Below are 13,530 nucleotides of genomic sequence, written 5' to 3'. Positions count from 1 at the left end.
CCAATGGTGTTAAAATATACTTTTCCACCTAACCATAACAGAACAATTGGAAGATCCCTAAATCTGGAGCCAAAGAACTTTGGTATATAGTGGATGTTAAGAAAGATTTACAGAAGCTTCTAAATTACAAAGCAAATAACTTGGTAACCAAGCCATAGAGCCTCTACTCTAACAGGTAAAGCTTTCTTACCAAAAATCAATGTAAGTCTTTTGAGTTCCTATTGTGTGGAGGTCATAGAGATGCAAAAAGCAATGAAATGGGCTTTACCCCAAAGGAATTCACAATTTAGCAGGAAAGCCAGAATGTATTATCCTAAATGGTCATAAACAACAGCACAATGCCTAGTATACAGTTCATCAACTAGCATATTTCCTCAACAACTTTTTGTGACGTGATTATAAAAGTCAAAGGCGGTAAACGTCATAAATACAATATCGTGTTAAATGTGCAATTTCAGATTAAATAACCTGAAGTTATTATCTAGGCCTATGTAGTTTGTTTAACTACCTCAAGGCAAACGGTCACATTATTTTAAAAGATATGATACTGTATAGTCTCCGCTAATCTGCTTGGAGTACACAAATGAAATCCACATGGAGTTTATCGCATGCACACACACACAAAGAGAAAAAGCAAACATGTACCAAGTGTATCATTTAGGACAACCATACTAAGCATTCTAGCCAAATATCAAAAACAACATGAACTATGAAGCCCAAAAGATACTGAATGTAGCATTCCACCACAATGAAACTAGTAAAATAATGGGGAAACCTGTACAAGTGCTGTATTTCATGGTGTTAAAAAAAAATTGTTAAAAGTTTAGACAGCTACCAATATGGCACCTTTTAAATGTACTAAAAGAGAAAGAATGTATTTAAATCTAGTTGAATTTGTTACCAAAGTCCATAGATGTTTTCTAGAACATTCTCTTACAAGGAGAATGAAAACAGCATTAGCAGCTGGATTCCGAGATCTACCTGAATGAACTTTACATATCTGAAGTAATTTACCCTATATATTTTAATTGGTTGACCATATCCCATACACCTTTACTCAAGCATATTGATGATCCAGTTTAAAACCCCAGCTTGAAGAAAAATTTTTAATTTCAAAACATATGCATTCCATACCCAATATTTATATTAAATGAACGATCTGAACATAATATCATACATCTTAACTTGTTTTATTTATGACTATTGCATGAGGATCTAAAACATAAACCTATCAATATTAAATTTTAATTGCTCAAAATACGATGAAATGCATTAAGATAACCAACGAATGAATAAAGGGATAGCTATATGGATAAATACGCAATGTTAATGGTAAATCTAGATCATGGGGTATATAAATGCTCTCTGTAAATTTTTCAATTTTGCTGTGTAGTTAAAAATATTTTCCTAATAGTTTAAAAAAATACTACCTGACACTTTTTTGGTTATTCATAATTTAAGCTTTTAATGCGAGAAACACAGATTAAAGAAACTCCTATGTGGCATCCAACACAAGCAATGTAGTTGGAACAAACCTGGATGGAAATCCCAGCTTGATATCTTAACTGTCTTCTCTTCATTACTTAACCCCTCTATGCCTACATTACCTCATCTGCAAAATGGGTTTTATGTGGAGTTAATGTTAAACTCTTCCTATAAAGCACAATGCCAGGCACATAATACTAAAAATGTCAATTGTAATATCATTATGAGATTGCCAATTGTATGCTCATTCGAAAGGGCATTCTCAATAAAGCTTAAGAAATTTTTTACATGGTTGGCTTAACACTAATTTGATCATTTTGAGATCATTCCCAAAGAGAAGAATCCTGATAGGAAACTCACTGCTAAACATGTTATGGGGGAAAGAAAGCAAAAGTCTGAAAAATCCTGCTCAATCGGTAATACAGTATTGTTCTCCATCTGAAAAAAATCATCCAGAATTAAATAAAAGTTTCAAGACAAACTTTAAAAAGCACTCAACAACTGCTATATAGAATTGGCTTCACCTCTGCAGGTTGGTTGGACACATCCCTGTGATGACAAAACTTGTCATACTCTTCCACGTTCTTAATTGTTGGAAAAGAAAGTAGACTAGAACATGGCATTTATAGTTGCCAAAAGCTTTCTCCTATATCAGGACATGCCAAAGACCCCACTTCTTCACAGGTAAGAGAGCACCACCTCCACCTTGGTCTAGATAACGGTTATAGGGGGAGGAAGAGTAAAGGAGGCAGGAAAATTAATTCACGATGGTGTTACTGACGAACCCTCTTGATTATCCCTCATGAGACCCCTTCACGACTTATTCCCGCCACCACCACCCCCCACCGGACCTCTCCCCAGTTAAACTTCGAGACTGATTTACTAAAGATTCACTTAAGAATCTGACACCATCCCTCCACTGGCCCAACTAACCCATCCCCAGTGCTGGAAAAAATTTTTAAAGCAAACAACAGCCCCCGCCCCTCCCCCTCCCAACCAACAGCAAATCTTTGTCCCACCTGCCGAAGGACCACTCTCCAGCGCGCTCCAGACCCAACGTTGCCTTAGTCCTGCCAGCAACCATTCCCCAACCGGTACTCGGCGACCCCTCCACGAGCTTGCGCTTGGCCCATTCTCGGCCCCGGGACGCGGCCCCCGCCCCGCCCCCCGCCGCCCGAGTTTTGCCTCACCTCACCTACCCTCTTTCGGGGGCCGGACTCCACCTCTCTCTCCGCCATGTTGGGCCCCGCTTGGAACCGCTGCGGCTCCCGGCGCGGTGGCGGCGGAACCTCTCGGGCCCCCGGCCCCCGCCCACACAGCAGGCACGGCCGCCTCGCGGTAGCTTCCCGGGACCCAGCCGGGCCTGGAACTGAAAGTGGGGAGGGGGCGGATGCCGCGCGCCGGGTCGGAGATCTTGAGATCCCACGGGTGCGTGCGTGGGCGGTAGCGCCTACCCGGGGAAAGTGGGGGCTGGGACTCGGGGGGTTAATGGCCTCCAAGGGGCCCCGTGAGTAGGATTATTTTCTCTCAGAGAAATTCCTCCGCCTGCGGTTTCTTAAAGGGATCAGTAAACCAGCCCCTTGCGCGCGTCCCTGATGCGCAGGCGCACCTTAAGCCCCTCCTTCCTTTCCCACCAAGCCCCCGGTCCGGAGCGTGCGCGGTAAGTGGCCCAGGGTAGGCCAAATCCTGCAAGTCTCTTTGCTGCCAGCAGCTGCTCCCACCACTCAACTATGGCCGCTGCCTTAAAGGGACCATGACGCAGGGATGAAGGAAGAATAAAAGAAATTAATGAAAGAGCTGTCTGGAGAATTGGGTGAAATGTCATTGATGGTTCCAGATCACCATCTTACACCTGACTGCCGAGATAACCATTGTAAAGAGAAAATGGTGGTGAGCTGAAGTTCTCAGTGGACCTCTGGACGTGAAGAATCCCAACCGATGAGAGAACAGCCAGACATCTTGAGGAGACTTGCCTTTAGACAGCTTGATCTGAAGCACAGGACATAGAACATTAAGAGCCAACTCTGATAGCCTAACCTTAAAGTCAGATCCTTTGGTGACTTTGAAGACTGAACCAACAACTGGAGATAATTTCCTCAATAGTAATTTGTCCTTAGAATTTCTAAATCGAGAAGGATCTTAGGAACCATCTACTCCAGTGCTCTCAATGGTAAAATTGCAGCCTAGTCAAGGGAAGTAATTTGCCCCAGTGCACCTGGAAGTTGGTGTGAAATTAAAGTCAAGATTTGACGAGTTACATTTATCCAGGCTTTTTCATGCACCAAGCTGTCTTCAAAGCAAGAGATAAATTTGTTTTAAAATAGAAGATTAAAAATGAAAGTTCCATGATATTTTAAGAAAATTATGATAATTCTCAGAAGATGTGTGATGATTTGCAGATATTTTGTGTCCTCATTGACCTCCATTGAAGGAGCTTTGAGAATCTGACTTGAAGGAGAAGCACCTTGATCTCTAAACAGACACCTGGGATTTAGATTTGGGTATATCTTGCTCTGAAACCAAAGCTGAGGATGGCTGAAGAGAATGGGGACTTGTTTCATTCCTCTTTGTCCATTTCAGTCCCCTATCCTCAGGTGGACAAAATTGCCCTAATGGAGTTCATGATGCTAGCTTAGGGGAATCATATAGGAAGTTCAAAGAAGGTACCCCTGGAGATCATTCCCCTGGACAAAAAAAGAAAAAATTAAAAGCAACTCCTAAAATCACAGGATAATGAGATGTGAACTTCTGTACCTCACCTTAACTTTTGCATATCACCAGGTAGCTATTTTGAAACAACTTTCTTAATCCATCACATTTTGCTGAAAAGTACCTGTGAAATTGCTAGAAATTTCCATGCTGGTCCTTGCTTAGGCCTGGTCATCTTTATTTTCCTGGATAAGAAAGAAGAGAGAACCACACACACACACAAAACGTATTTCAGCCAGAATTTTACAAACATATCAGAGTTCCATGTTCAAGACCAGAAGGAAATAAAAAGAGAAGCCAAGAAAAGATAGTTCCAGGGAGTGTGGGGTTTATTGGTAATGGAATACTCCCTTCTAATAAAATCTGATGACTTAAAATGAAGTTGCCAAATTTGAAGTGGAAATTGGGAACTCATAAGCCTGCTCACCCAACCTCCCCTTTTCCTCTAGCTTCTTTTCATGCCCCTTCCTGCCATTAGAGAAATGTTGCATTTTTCAAAACACGGTTTGAAGACAAATTTCATTCAACTCCACATTTTAAAGATGGAGCCACTGAGGCCCAGAAGGATGTGACTTGCTTGAGATCACCCAAAGGATTAGTAACAGAATCAGGGCTAAAACAAGCATCTTGACCCCTAGCATAAGGCTGTCTCCTATTATTAGACTGTTCCTAGAGATATTGAGAATATATTGGGAATTGAACAATGGGCAGGATTTGTGCATTCCAGATAATATACAAACATACCATGAGTGTTTAGCACAGTCATCTATATGGGGGAGGGAGAAAAGAGAAAAGCAACACTTGGTGAGCTTGTTAAAGGTAATCATATTATCCTAATTTCATAGAGGGTTTATAGCAATTAAATGACTAGTCCAAGGTCTTTCGAAAGAGAAGCTGACCCAGAATTCAACCTTTTTTTTTTTCTGGCTTATTCAAATATATCAAAGTGGAGGTTGCAAACTGGTGACCTTGTAGATAAATCTGTCCCACAGACGTATTTGTTTTGCACCAGGTATAGCTATCTGATCTTGGTCAAGTTACTTGCTCTGTGCCTCGGTTTCCTCATCTGTTAAGTGGGTTGTCTTAAACCACTCTTGGTTCCTAGCACCATAAAAAATATATATTTTTTTAATTTTTTGAATTTTTGAAGTATATGTCAACGCTTAAAATGGGATATTTTACATACAAATCCAGTTTTATGACTTCTCTTTAAAAAGAAGAATAGTATAATATTTTGCAAATATCAAACTGACTCATTTTAATTTTCTTCTTTAGATAGTATTTTATTATAGACCCTTGCCTGTAGTGTAGTTTTGAGATTTACTCCCCTACTCAGGCAAGAGTGGAATAGGAGTCATGGATAGAAAAAGAATTTACTAAATTTCCTTAATTTTATTTAACCTATGAAGTTCAGCACATAGTTAAGTATCTCATAGACTTCTTCCATACTCCAGAGGAGATGCTCCTTCCATCTAGAACAGCTAAGCCATGAAGCTGTGACATAGAGAAATAAAAAGAAAAGCCTGACTCTTAATTAAAGGGTAGAGGGAAGAAGGAAGAGAGAGAGAAGAAAGGCAGTGATTGAGAGACACGTACCCCTATCTTCCCACACTACCTCTTCAAAATAGAAAGCGTTCTTGCTTTGCTTCTGTTTAGAATTCCAAGGAGAGATGATATGTGGGTTATGCCCACTCCAACAAGCAAACAGCCACATATGAGTAAAAGTGATGGCCCAATGTAGTTGAGAAGAGAGAAAAGACCTACCTTTAGCTCTTCAAAGTGTCTATTTGCACCCTTAGAGAGGTGGATCCAAGTTTTGTGGGTCTTGAGGCTTATGTAATGGAGATTGGGAGGAGGTTTTCGAATAAATAGAACACAAAATTTCATATACAAAATTAGATACAAGGTCTTGGAAGGAGCTCTGCAAGTGAGTGGTCCTTTGTTCCTGTGTGATATGGAATGTATAAAGACGTTCCCACGTACCCTGTGGAGATATAGGAATGTAGCTAAGAGAACAGGCTGGCAAATGCAGGGGGAAGTAGCTTTGTAGATCTCACTGGGCAAGGAGATCTACAGACTTGAACTGCAACATTGGCTCTTCCTTGTGTCTCCAGCCTGCTGACTTACCCTGCAGATTTTAGACTTGCCAGTCTCCATGATCATGTGAGCCAATTCCTTAAAATTAATTCCTCTCTACATATACACATATCCTATTGGTTATATTTTTCTGCGGAACCCTAACTAATACAAGTAATGAGCAACCAGTGATTACTTTTCCAAAGGAAGAAACAAGGACTATCATTTTTGAGCATCTACTGTATGCCAAATACTCTCTTCCAGTTGATAACTTGCAGGCAATAGTATAGTTCTTAAAGAAAATTTAAAACACAGACAAGAAAATAAAGAAGAAAATTAAAAGCCAATACATCTCTATTGACCAAAGTAGATGATCATTGGCAATTGTTTTTGGTTTTTATATCTTTCATATTTATCTCTTGCTTTTTTCACTTAATGTAGCATAAACATATTACCATGCTGATAAAGATTACCTTACAGCAATTTTGATTGCTTCATATATTCCATTGTGTGGCTATAACATATATTTTTCCCAGTTCCCTTTTATGGGACATTGAGGTGTTTTCCAGTTTTCTTTTTTACATTAACATTATAATAAATAACATTACAGTAAATATCCTTTTGCACACAGCTTTGCAAACACCTTAAATAGTTCCTTAGGATAAATTCCTCAATTTAGAATTGCTGGGTCAAAGATGATGGCTTTTGATACATGCCGCCAGATTGCCTTCCAGAAAGATATCAGTTACACTTTCACCAGCAGTGTCAGCTTACTACAAGCTCCCATACTAGGTACTACATTTTTTTAAATAACTAAAATATAACATATATAGGAAAGTGCACAAATTATAAATATATAACTCATTTAAAAAATATAAAATAAATATACTATAAAACTTACTATGTTATTTTTAAGAGTACAATTCATTGGCACTAAGCACATTCACATTGTTCTGCAACCATCACCACCATTCAATTTAGGAATTCTTTTCATCTCATAAAACTATAACTCTATGCCAAAAAAACCCACCAATAACTTCCCATTGTTTGATGATTTTTTAAAATATAAAACCAGCTCCCAAATCAATATATAAAATATTACAAACTTCCCTATAGCTCCCCTAAGTATCTCCTTCTAGTAACTAAACCCACATACAAAGGGGTGACTTCCAGTTGGGATCTGTTTATAACAATGCCGACTTGATAAATTAATGGTAACTTACTGTTAACTTAATTTCTTTGAATTATTTAAGGAAACTGAACTCTTTAAAATATGACTTTTGACCATTTGCATTTCTTCTTTAAGAATTGGTACCACATTATTTTACTTAATCTTCACAAAACCCAGGGAAAGAAAATCAACAAAACCAAGAATTGGTTCTTTGAAAATATTTACAAAACTTCAGCTATACTGACTAAGAAAAAAAGAGAAGACTCAAATAAGTAAAATCAGAAATGAAAATAGGGCCATCATTACCAAGTCTACAAAACTAAAAAGGATCATAAGATATTATTATGAATAATTATATACCAACAAATTGGATAACTTAGATGAAATGGATAAATTCCTAAAGACACATAACCTACCAAGACAGAATAATGAAGAAATAGAAAATCTGAAGAAACCTAACTCGCAAAGAGAATGAATGAGTAATAAAAACCTCCCCAAAAGAAAAGCCCAGGATCAAATGTATTCACCGATGAATTCTACCAAACTTTTGCAGAATTAACATTAATCCTGCTCAAACTCTTCCAAAAACTGAAGAGTTGAGAACACTCACTAAACCATTCAAGAGGTCCGCATTACCATGATACTAAATCCAGACAAATACATAAGAAAATTGTACCTATATCCCTTATGAACACTGATGTAAAAATTCTCAACAAAATACTAGCAAACAAAATTCAGCAGTATATTAAAAGGATTATTTACATGACCAAGTGGAATTTATTCCTAGAATTCAAGGATGGTTCAACATATGAAAATCAATCAATGTAATATATCACACTACCAGAATTAAAGGAAAAAAACACACAGTCATCTTAATTAATGCAGAAAAACATTGACAAAATATAATACCCATTTATAATAAAAAAATCAACAAACTAGGAATAGAGGGACACTATCTAAACATAATAAAGATTACACATGAAAACGAACTGCAAACATCGTACTCAACAGTGAAATACTGAAAGCTTTTCTGCTAAAATCAGGAATAAGGTAAGGATGCCCACCTTTACCATTTATACACAATGTGGTAATGAAAGTTCTAGACAGAGCAATTAGGCAAGAAAAAGAAATAAATGGCATCCAAATTAAAAGGAAAGTAGTAAAAATTTCTCTGTTCACAGGTAATATGATCTTATTTGTAGAAAGCCCTAAAAATTCCACAAAAAATCTGTTAGAACTAATAAATGAATTCAGCGCAGTAGCAGGATACCATGTCAACATACAAAAATCAGTTGCATTTCTACATGTCAGCAATGAACAATCTGAAAAGGAAATTACAAAAGTAATTCTATTTGCAATAACATCAAAATACAATAAATATGTAGAAATTAATCGAGGAGGTTAAACATGTGAATGATGAAAAGTAGAAAATAATCTAAGAGAAAAAAGACATAGGGAAATGGAAACATGTTTATGGATCCCATGTTTATAGATTGAAAGACTTAATATTGTTAAGATGTCAATACTACCCAAAGTGATCTATAGAGTCAATGCAATTCTTATCAAAATCTCAATGACTTTTTTTACAGAACTAGAATAATCCATCCTAAAATTCCTACAGAATCTCAAGGTACCCCGAATAGCCAAAACCATCCTGAAAAAGAGCAAAGCTGGAAGACAGAAAACTTATTACAAAGCTAAATTAATCAAAAGAGTGTGGTACTGGTATAAAGACAAACATATGGACCAATGGAATGGAATAGAGGGCTCAGACAAAAACCCTTGCATATATGGTAAAATGTTTTCTACAAGACTTTATTGAGGTCATTCAATGGGAAAAGAATAGTCTTTTTAACAAATAGTGTTGGGAAAACTAGATATCTACATGCAAAAGGATGAATTTGGACCCTTACCTTATACGATATACAAAAATTAGCTTAAAATGGATCAAAGACCTAAACATAAGAGCTGAAACTATAAAACTCTCAGAAGAAAACATAAAGGAAAAGCTTCATGACATTGGATTTGGCAACCATTTCTTGGATATGATATCAAAAGCATAGGGAACAAAAGAAAAAATAGATAAATTGGACTTCATCAAAATTAAAAATATTTGAGTATCTACCACTGAGTGAAAAGGCAACCCACAAAAATAAATGAAATATTTTCAAATTATATATCTGATAAGGGATTGATATCCAGAATATATAAAGAACTCCTACAAATCAACAACAAAAAACAACCAAAGAGCTTGAATAGATGTTTCTCCAATGAAGATATACAAAAGGCCAGTAAGCATAAGAAAAGATGCTCAACATCACTAGTCATTAGGAAAATGCAAATCAAAGCCATAATAAGACACCACTTCACACACATTAAGACGGCTACTATTGAAAAAAAAAAAAAAACCAGAAAATAAAAAATGTTAGTAAGAATGTGGAGAAATTGAAAACTATATGCATTGTTGGTGGGAATGCAAATGGTGCAGCCACTGTGGAAAAGGGTATGACAATTCCTCAAAAAATTGAACATAGAATTACTATATGAATCAGCATATCTGCTTCTGGATATATATTCAAAAGAAGTGAAAGTAGAGACTTGGACAGATTTTGCATATCCATATTTATAGTAGCATTATTCATAATAGCTAAAAGGTGAAAGGAACCTAAGTGCCCAACAACAGATTAATGGATAAACAAAATGTAGTATATCCATACAATGGAATGTTATTCAGCCTTTGAAAAGGTAGGTTTTTTTTTTTTTAGGCGAGGCAACCCTTGGTTGACCTCACATATTGAAGGACCTTGTCAGCTAACAATCCCTTATTTGTGTGTGTGTGTGTGTGCCTACAGCACCTGGTCTTCCTAGGTGGTCTCCCATTCAAGTACTAACCAAGCCTGACCCTGCTTAGCTTCCGAGATCAGATGGGATCGGGCTTGTTCAGGGTAGCATGACCGTAGACTAAAAAAAAGAAGGAAGTTTTGACACCTGGTACAGCATGGATGAACCTTGAAGAATTATGCTATATGAAATAAGCTCATCACAAAAGGACAAATATTGTATGATTCCATTTACGTAAAGTATCTAGAATAGTCCAATTCACAGAAACAGGAAGCAGAAGGATGGTTGTCAGAGGTTGAGGGAAGAGGATAATGGAGATTTAGTGTTTAATAGATACAAAGTTTCAATTGTGGAAGAGGAAAAAGTTCTGGAGATGGACGATGGTAATGGTTGCCCAATAATAAATGTGCTTAACACTATAGAACTGTACACTTAAAATGGCTAAAATAATAAATTTACCACAATAAAATAAAATAGTGAGGCAAATAACTTACCCATTTTATATATGAAAAAATTAAGGTCTATCAAGATTATGTGACTTTACACAGCTAGGAAGTAGAAAAGATATTCAAATCCAAGGCATTTAAACACCAACGCTTATGTTCTTTCCAGTATATCAGTTTTTGTTTGTTTATTTGTTTTTTAAGGTAAAATTTAGATATGGTGAAATGCATAGATCTAAAATATGTAATTTAATGAGTTTTGATAAATTTATATACCCATGTAACCACCACCCCAATCCAGATAAAGCACATTTCCATGAATCTAGTAGGTGCCCTCATGCCCACTTCTGCTCAATTCCCATCCCCTTTAGACAATCATATCTTGATTTCCATTACCTCAGATTAGTTTCACCTGTTCTTCAACTTCATACAAATGAAATTGTTCAGTTGTATTTTTTTGTGTTTGACTTTTTTGGCTCAACATGTTTTTGATGTTCATTCACGTTGTTGCTTGTATCAGTAGTTCATTCTTTTATTGCTGAGTAATATTCCATCTTGTGAGCATGCCACAATTTGTTTATTCTTTCTCTTATTGATGGACATTTGGGTTTTTCCGGTTGTTGACTCTTATGAATAAAGCTACTAAAAACATTTTTTCACAAGTCTTTTTATAGATATATTTTCATTTCTCTTCTCGTGTGACTTTCTTCAGCCAATGACACAATAGCAACTGGAAAAGTAAGCACTTTTCTCTTCCTCTTTCTAATCTTGCCATTACCCTAAGAACAAACAGAGGTTAACCTGCTGGAAGACAGAGACCATGTGGAGAGGAGCCAAGTCATCCCAACTGAAACCATTCTAGACTAGCCAACCTAATCCGTAATCATGGCTATGGATTCATGAACAAATCCAGGTGAGATTAACCTAGCTTAGCCCAGGTCAACAGAACTGCCCAAGTGACTCACAGAGTCATGATCGATAATAAATGACAGTTATTTTAAGCCACTGAGTTTTGAGGTGGTTTGATATACAGAATTGTTGTGGCAATAGATAATTTATACACATCTGTACCAGTTTTCTATTGCTGCATAACGAATTACCAGAAATTTAATGGATTAAAACAACACGAATTTATTACCGCATAATTTTTATATGTCAGAAATCTGGGCATGAATTAGTTGGGTCTTCTGCTCTACTCTTAAGCTGAAATCAAGATGTAAGCCAGGACTTCCATCTCATCTGAAGCTCAAGGTCCTCTTCCAAGTTTACTGATTATTGGCTAAATTCTATTCTTTCTAGTCATAGGACTGAAGCCCTCCACTCCTAGAGGTCACCCACCATTTTCTGTCACATGGTCTCTATGACATAGCAGTTGGCCTTTCAAGGCCAACAGGTGAGAATCTCTGGTGCTTCAAATATCTATGACTTCTATCTCTGACCTCTAGACCCCTTTTTAAAGAGTCCAACTAATTAGGTCAGGCCCACCCAGGATAATTTCCCTTTTGATTACCTTAAAGTCAATGGTTTAGGGATATTATTATATCTCCAAAATGTCCTCACTTTTGCTATATAAGATGATCTAATCAACAAAATTATATCCCACCATATTTACAAGTCCACCTATACCTTAATGAGAGGAGATTCTACAAAGTGTATACACCAAGGGATTGAAATCTTGGGAGCCAACTTAGAATTCTGCTTACCACAATATCCAAACGCAAGACACTCGAACAATTTTCAAAGAAAAAAAAAATTTATTAAGCAATGAAAATACATAATAAACAATAAAAACAGATGTACATAATATATAATGACACATGTCAAATTATAATGGTATATATGATATATAATTATACTATTAATATGTAATAATATGTTATAACATATTATGGTATATTTAATTATAACATATAATATAGTTATAAATATGCCTTTATATGGTATATTAGATGGTATACATTATACAACGGTATATAATGTATAACCACTATATAATACATTATATTATGAATACATATTCTATAACATATTATGCAATGTATATCACATAATATACCATATTAACCTTCAAATAAACAACTATTTGAAAGTTATCTTTTATACATAAAATGTAATTTAATGAGTTTTATTAAATATATCAAAGGAAAAAGAGAAGACTTGATTATGAGAGGTGATTGGTGGAGGAGGGGTACAAGGAAGTTATTCTTTTGTTGGCCATTTCACCAATTTTTCAACCTTTTAGGGAATCATGATTTAAACTGTCCTTAAACTGTACTTAAAAATGAATTTAAAACATAGGAAAACAGCTATAGAGCAAAATAAAGGCTAAATATAAAAGTATTTCAAAAAATAGAAATAGAATATACACACAACTGAGTGAAGGATCCATAGAAATCACTTCATTTTTCTCACTTGGCATATACACACAAAACAAAACATTGTGTTTATCTAAATCTAGAGCACAGTTCAAATTTGTTCATCTGATATTCTCAGTCTAAATCTGTTGTGCCAAGATAAGTGGTGTGTCATTGCCTGAAACCATAGTATTGAAATATTATAAAAATATAAAATACTTTTAGTATGTTTTTAAGTGAAAATGTTATAATACTAGGGAAAAATGAGTCATTGATTGAAAAGTGGAATAATTTTTCAAGAGCCATTATGGCAAAAACTGGTTAACTGAGTGATTATTATGCGAGGTAAATCTTTGCTCCCTCCTTAACTCCAGATCTAAAGTTCTTACTGTCAGTTTACTAAACCGATATGTCCTATGTCTAGTCAATATGACAGTTAAACTGCCATATA

At 36.1% G+C, this 13,530-nt stretch overlaps 1 protein-coding gene and 1 non-coding gene across 5 annotated transcripts in view; both read right to left on the bottom strand.

The window, feature by feature from the left end:
• Positions 1-3,090, bottom strand: part of ZMYM4 (zinc finger MYM-type containing 4) — a 144,916-nt gene extending 141,826 nt beyond the window's left edge. For 2 of the 4 annotated variants that reach the window (XR_895767.2, XM_011357958.2), the window contains exon 1: positions 2,676-3,090. Coding sequence is in view for 2 of the 4 variants with exons in the window: in XM_011357958.2 (XP_011356260.1) it covers positions 2,676-2,723 (48 nt within the window). In the remaining 2 variants the exon portion in view is untranslated. The remainder of the gene's footprint in view (positions 1-2,675) is intronic. The other 2 variants (XM_023529353.1, XM_023529351.1) reach the window with 2 other exon arrangements.
• Positions 3,091-10,284: 7,194 nt separating this feature from the next.
• Positions 10,285-10,403, bottom strand: LOC111738329. The gene has a single exon (XR_002779818.1). It is a non-coding gene; the product is annotated as a 5S ribosomal RNA (ribosomal RNA).
• Positions 10,404-13,530: the final 3,127 nt, after the last annotated feature.

Source organism: Pteropus vampyrus, unplaced genomic scaffold (genome assembly GCF_000151845.1).
Source record: "Pteropus vampyrus isolate Shadow unplaced genomic scaffold, Pvam_2.0 Scaffold36, whole genome shotgun sequence".
Classification (NCBI taxonomy): domain Eukaryota; kingdom Metazoa; phylum Chordata; class Mammalia; order Chiroptera; family Pteropodidae; genus Pteropus; species Pteropus vampyrus.
The sequence above is the reverse complement of the archived record's forward strand: the minus strand, read 5'-3'. Positions and strand labels throughout refer to the sequence as shown.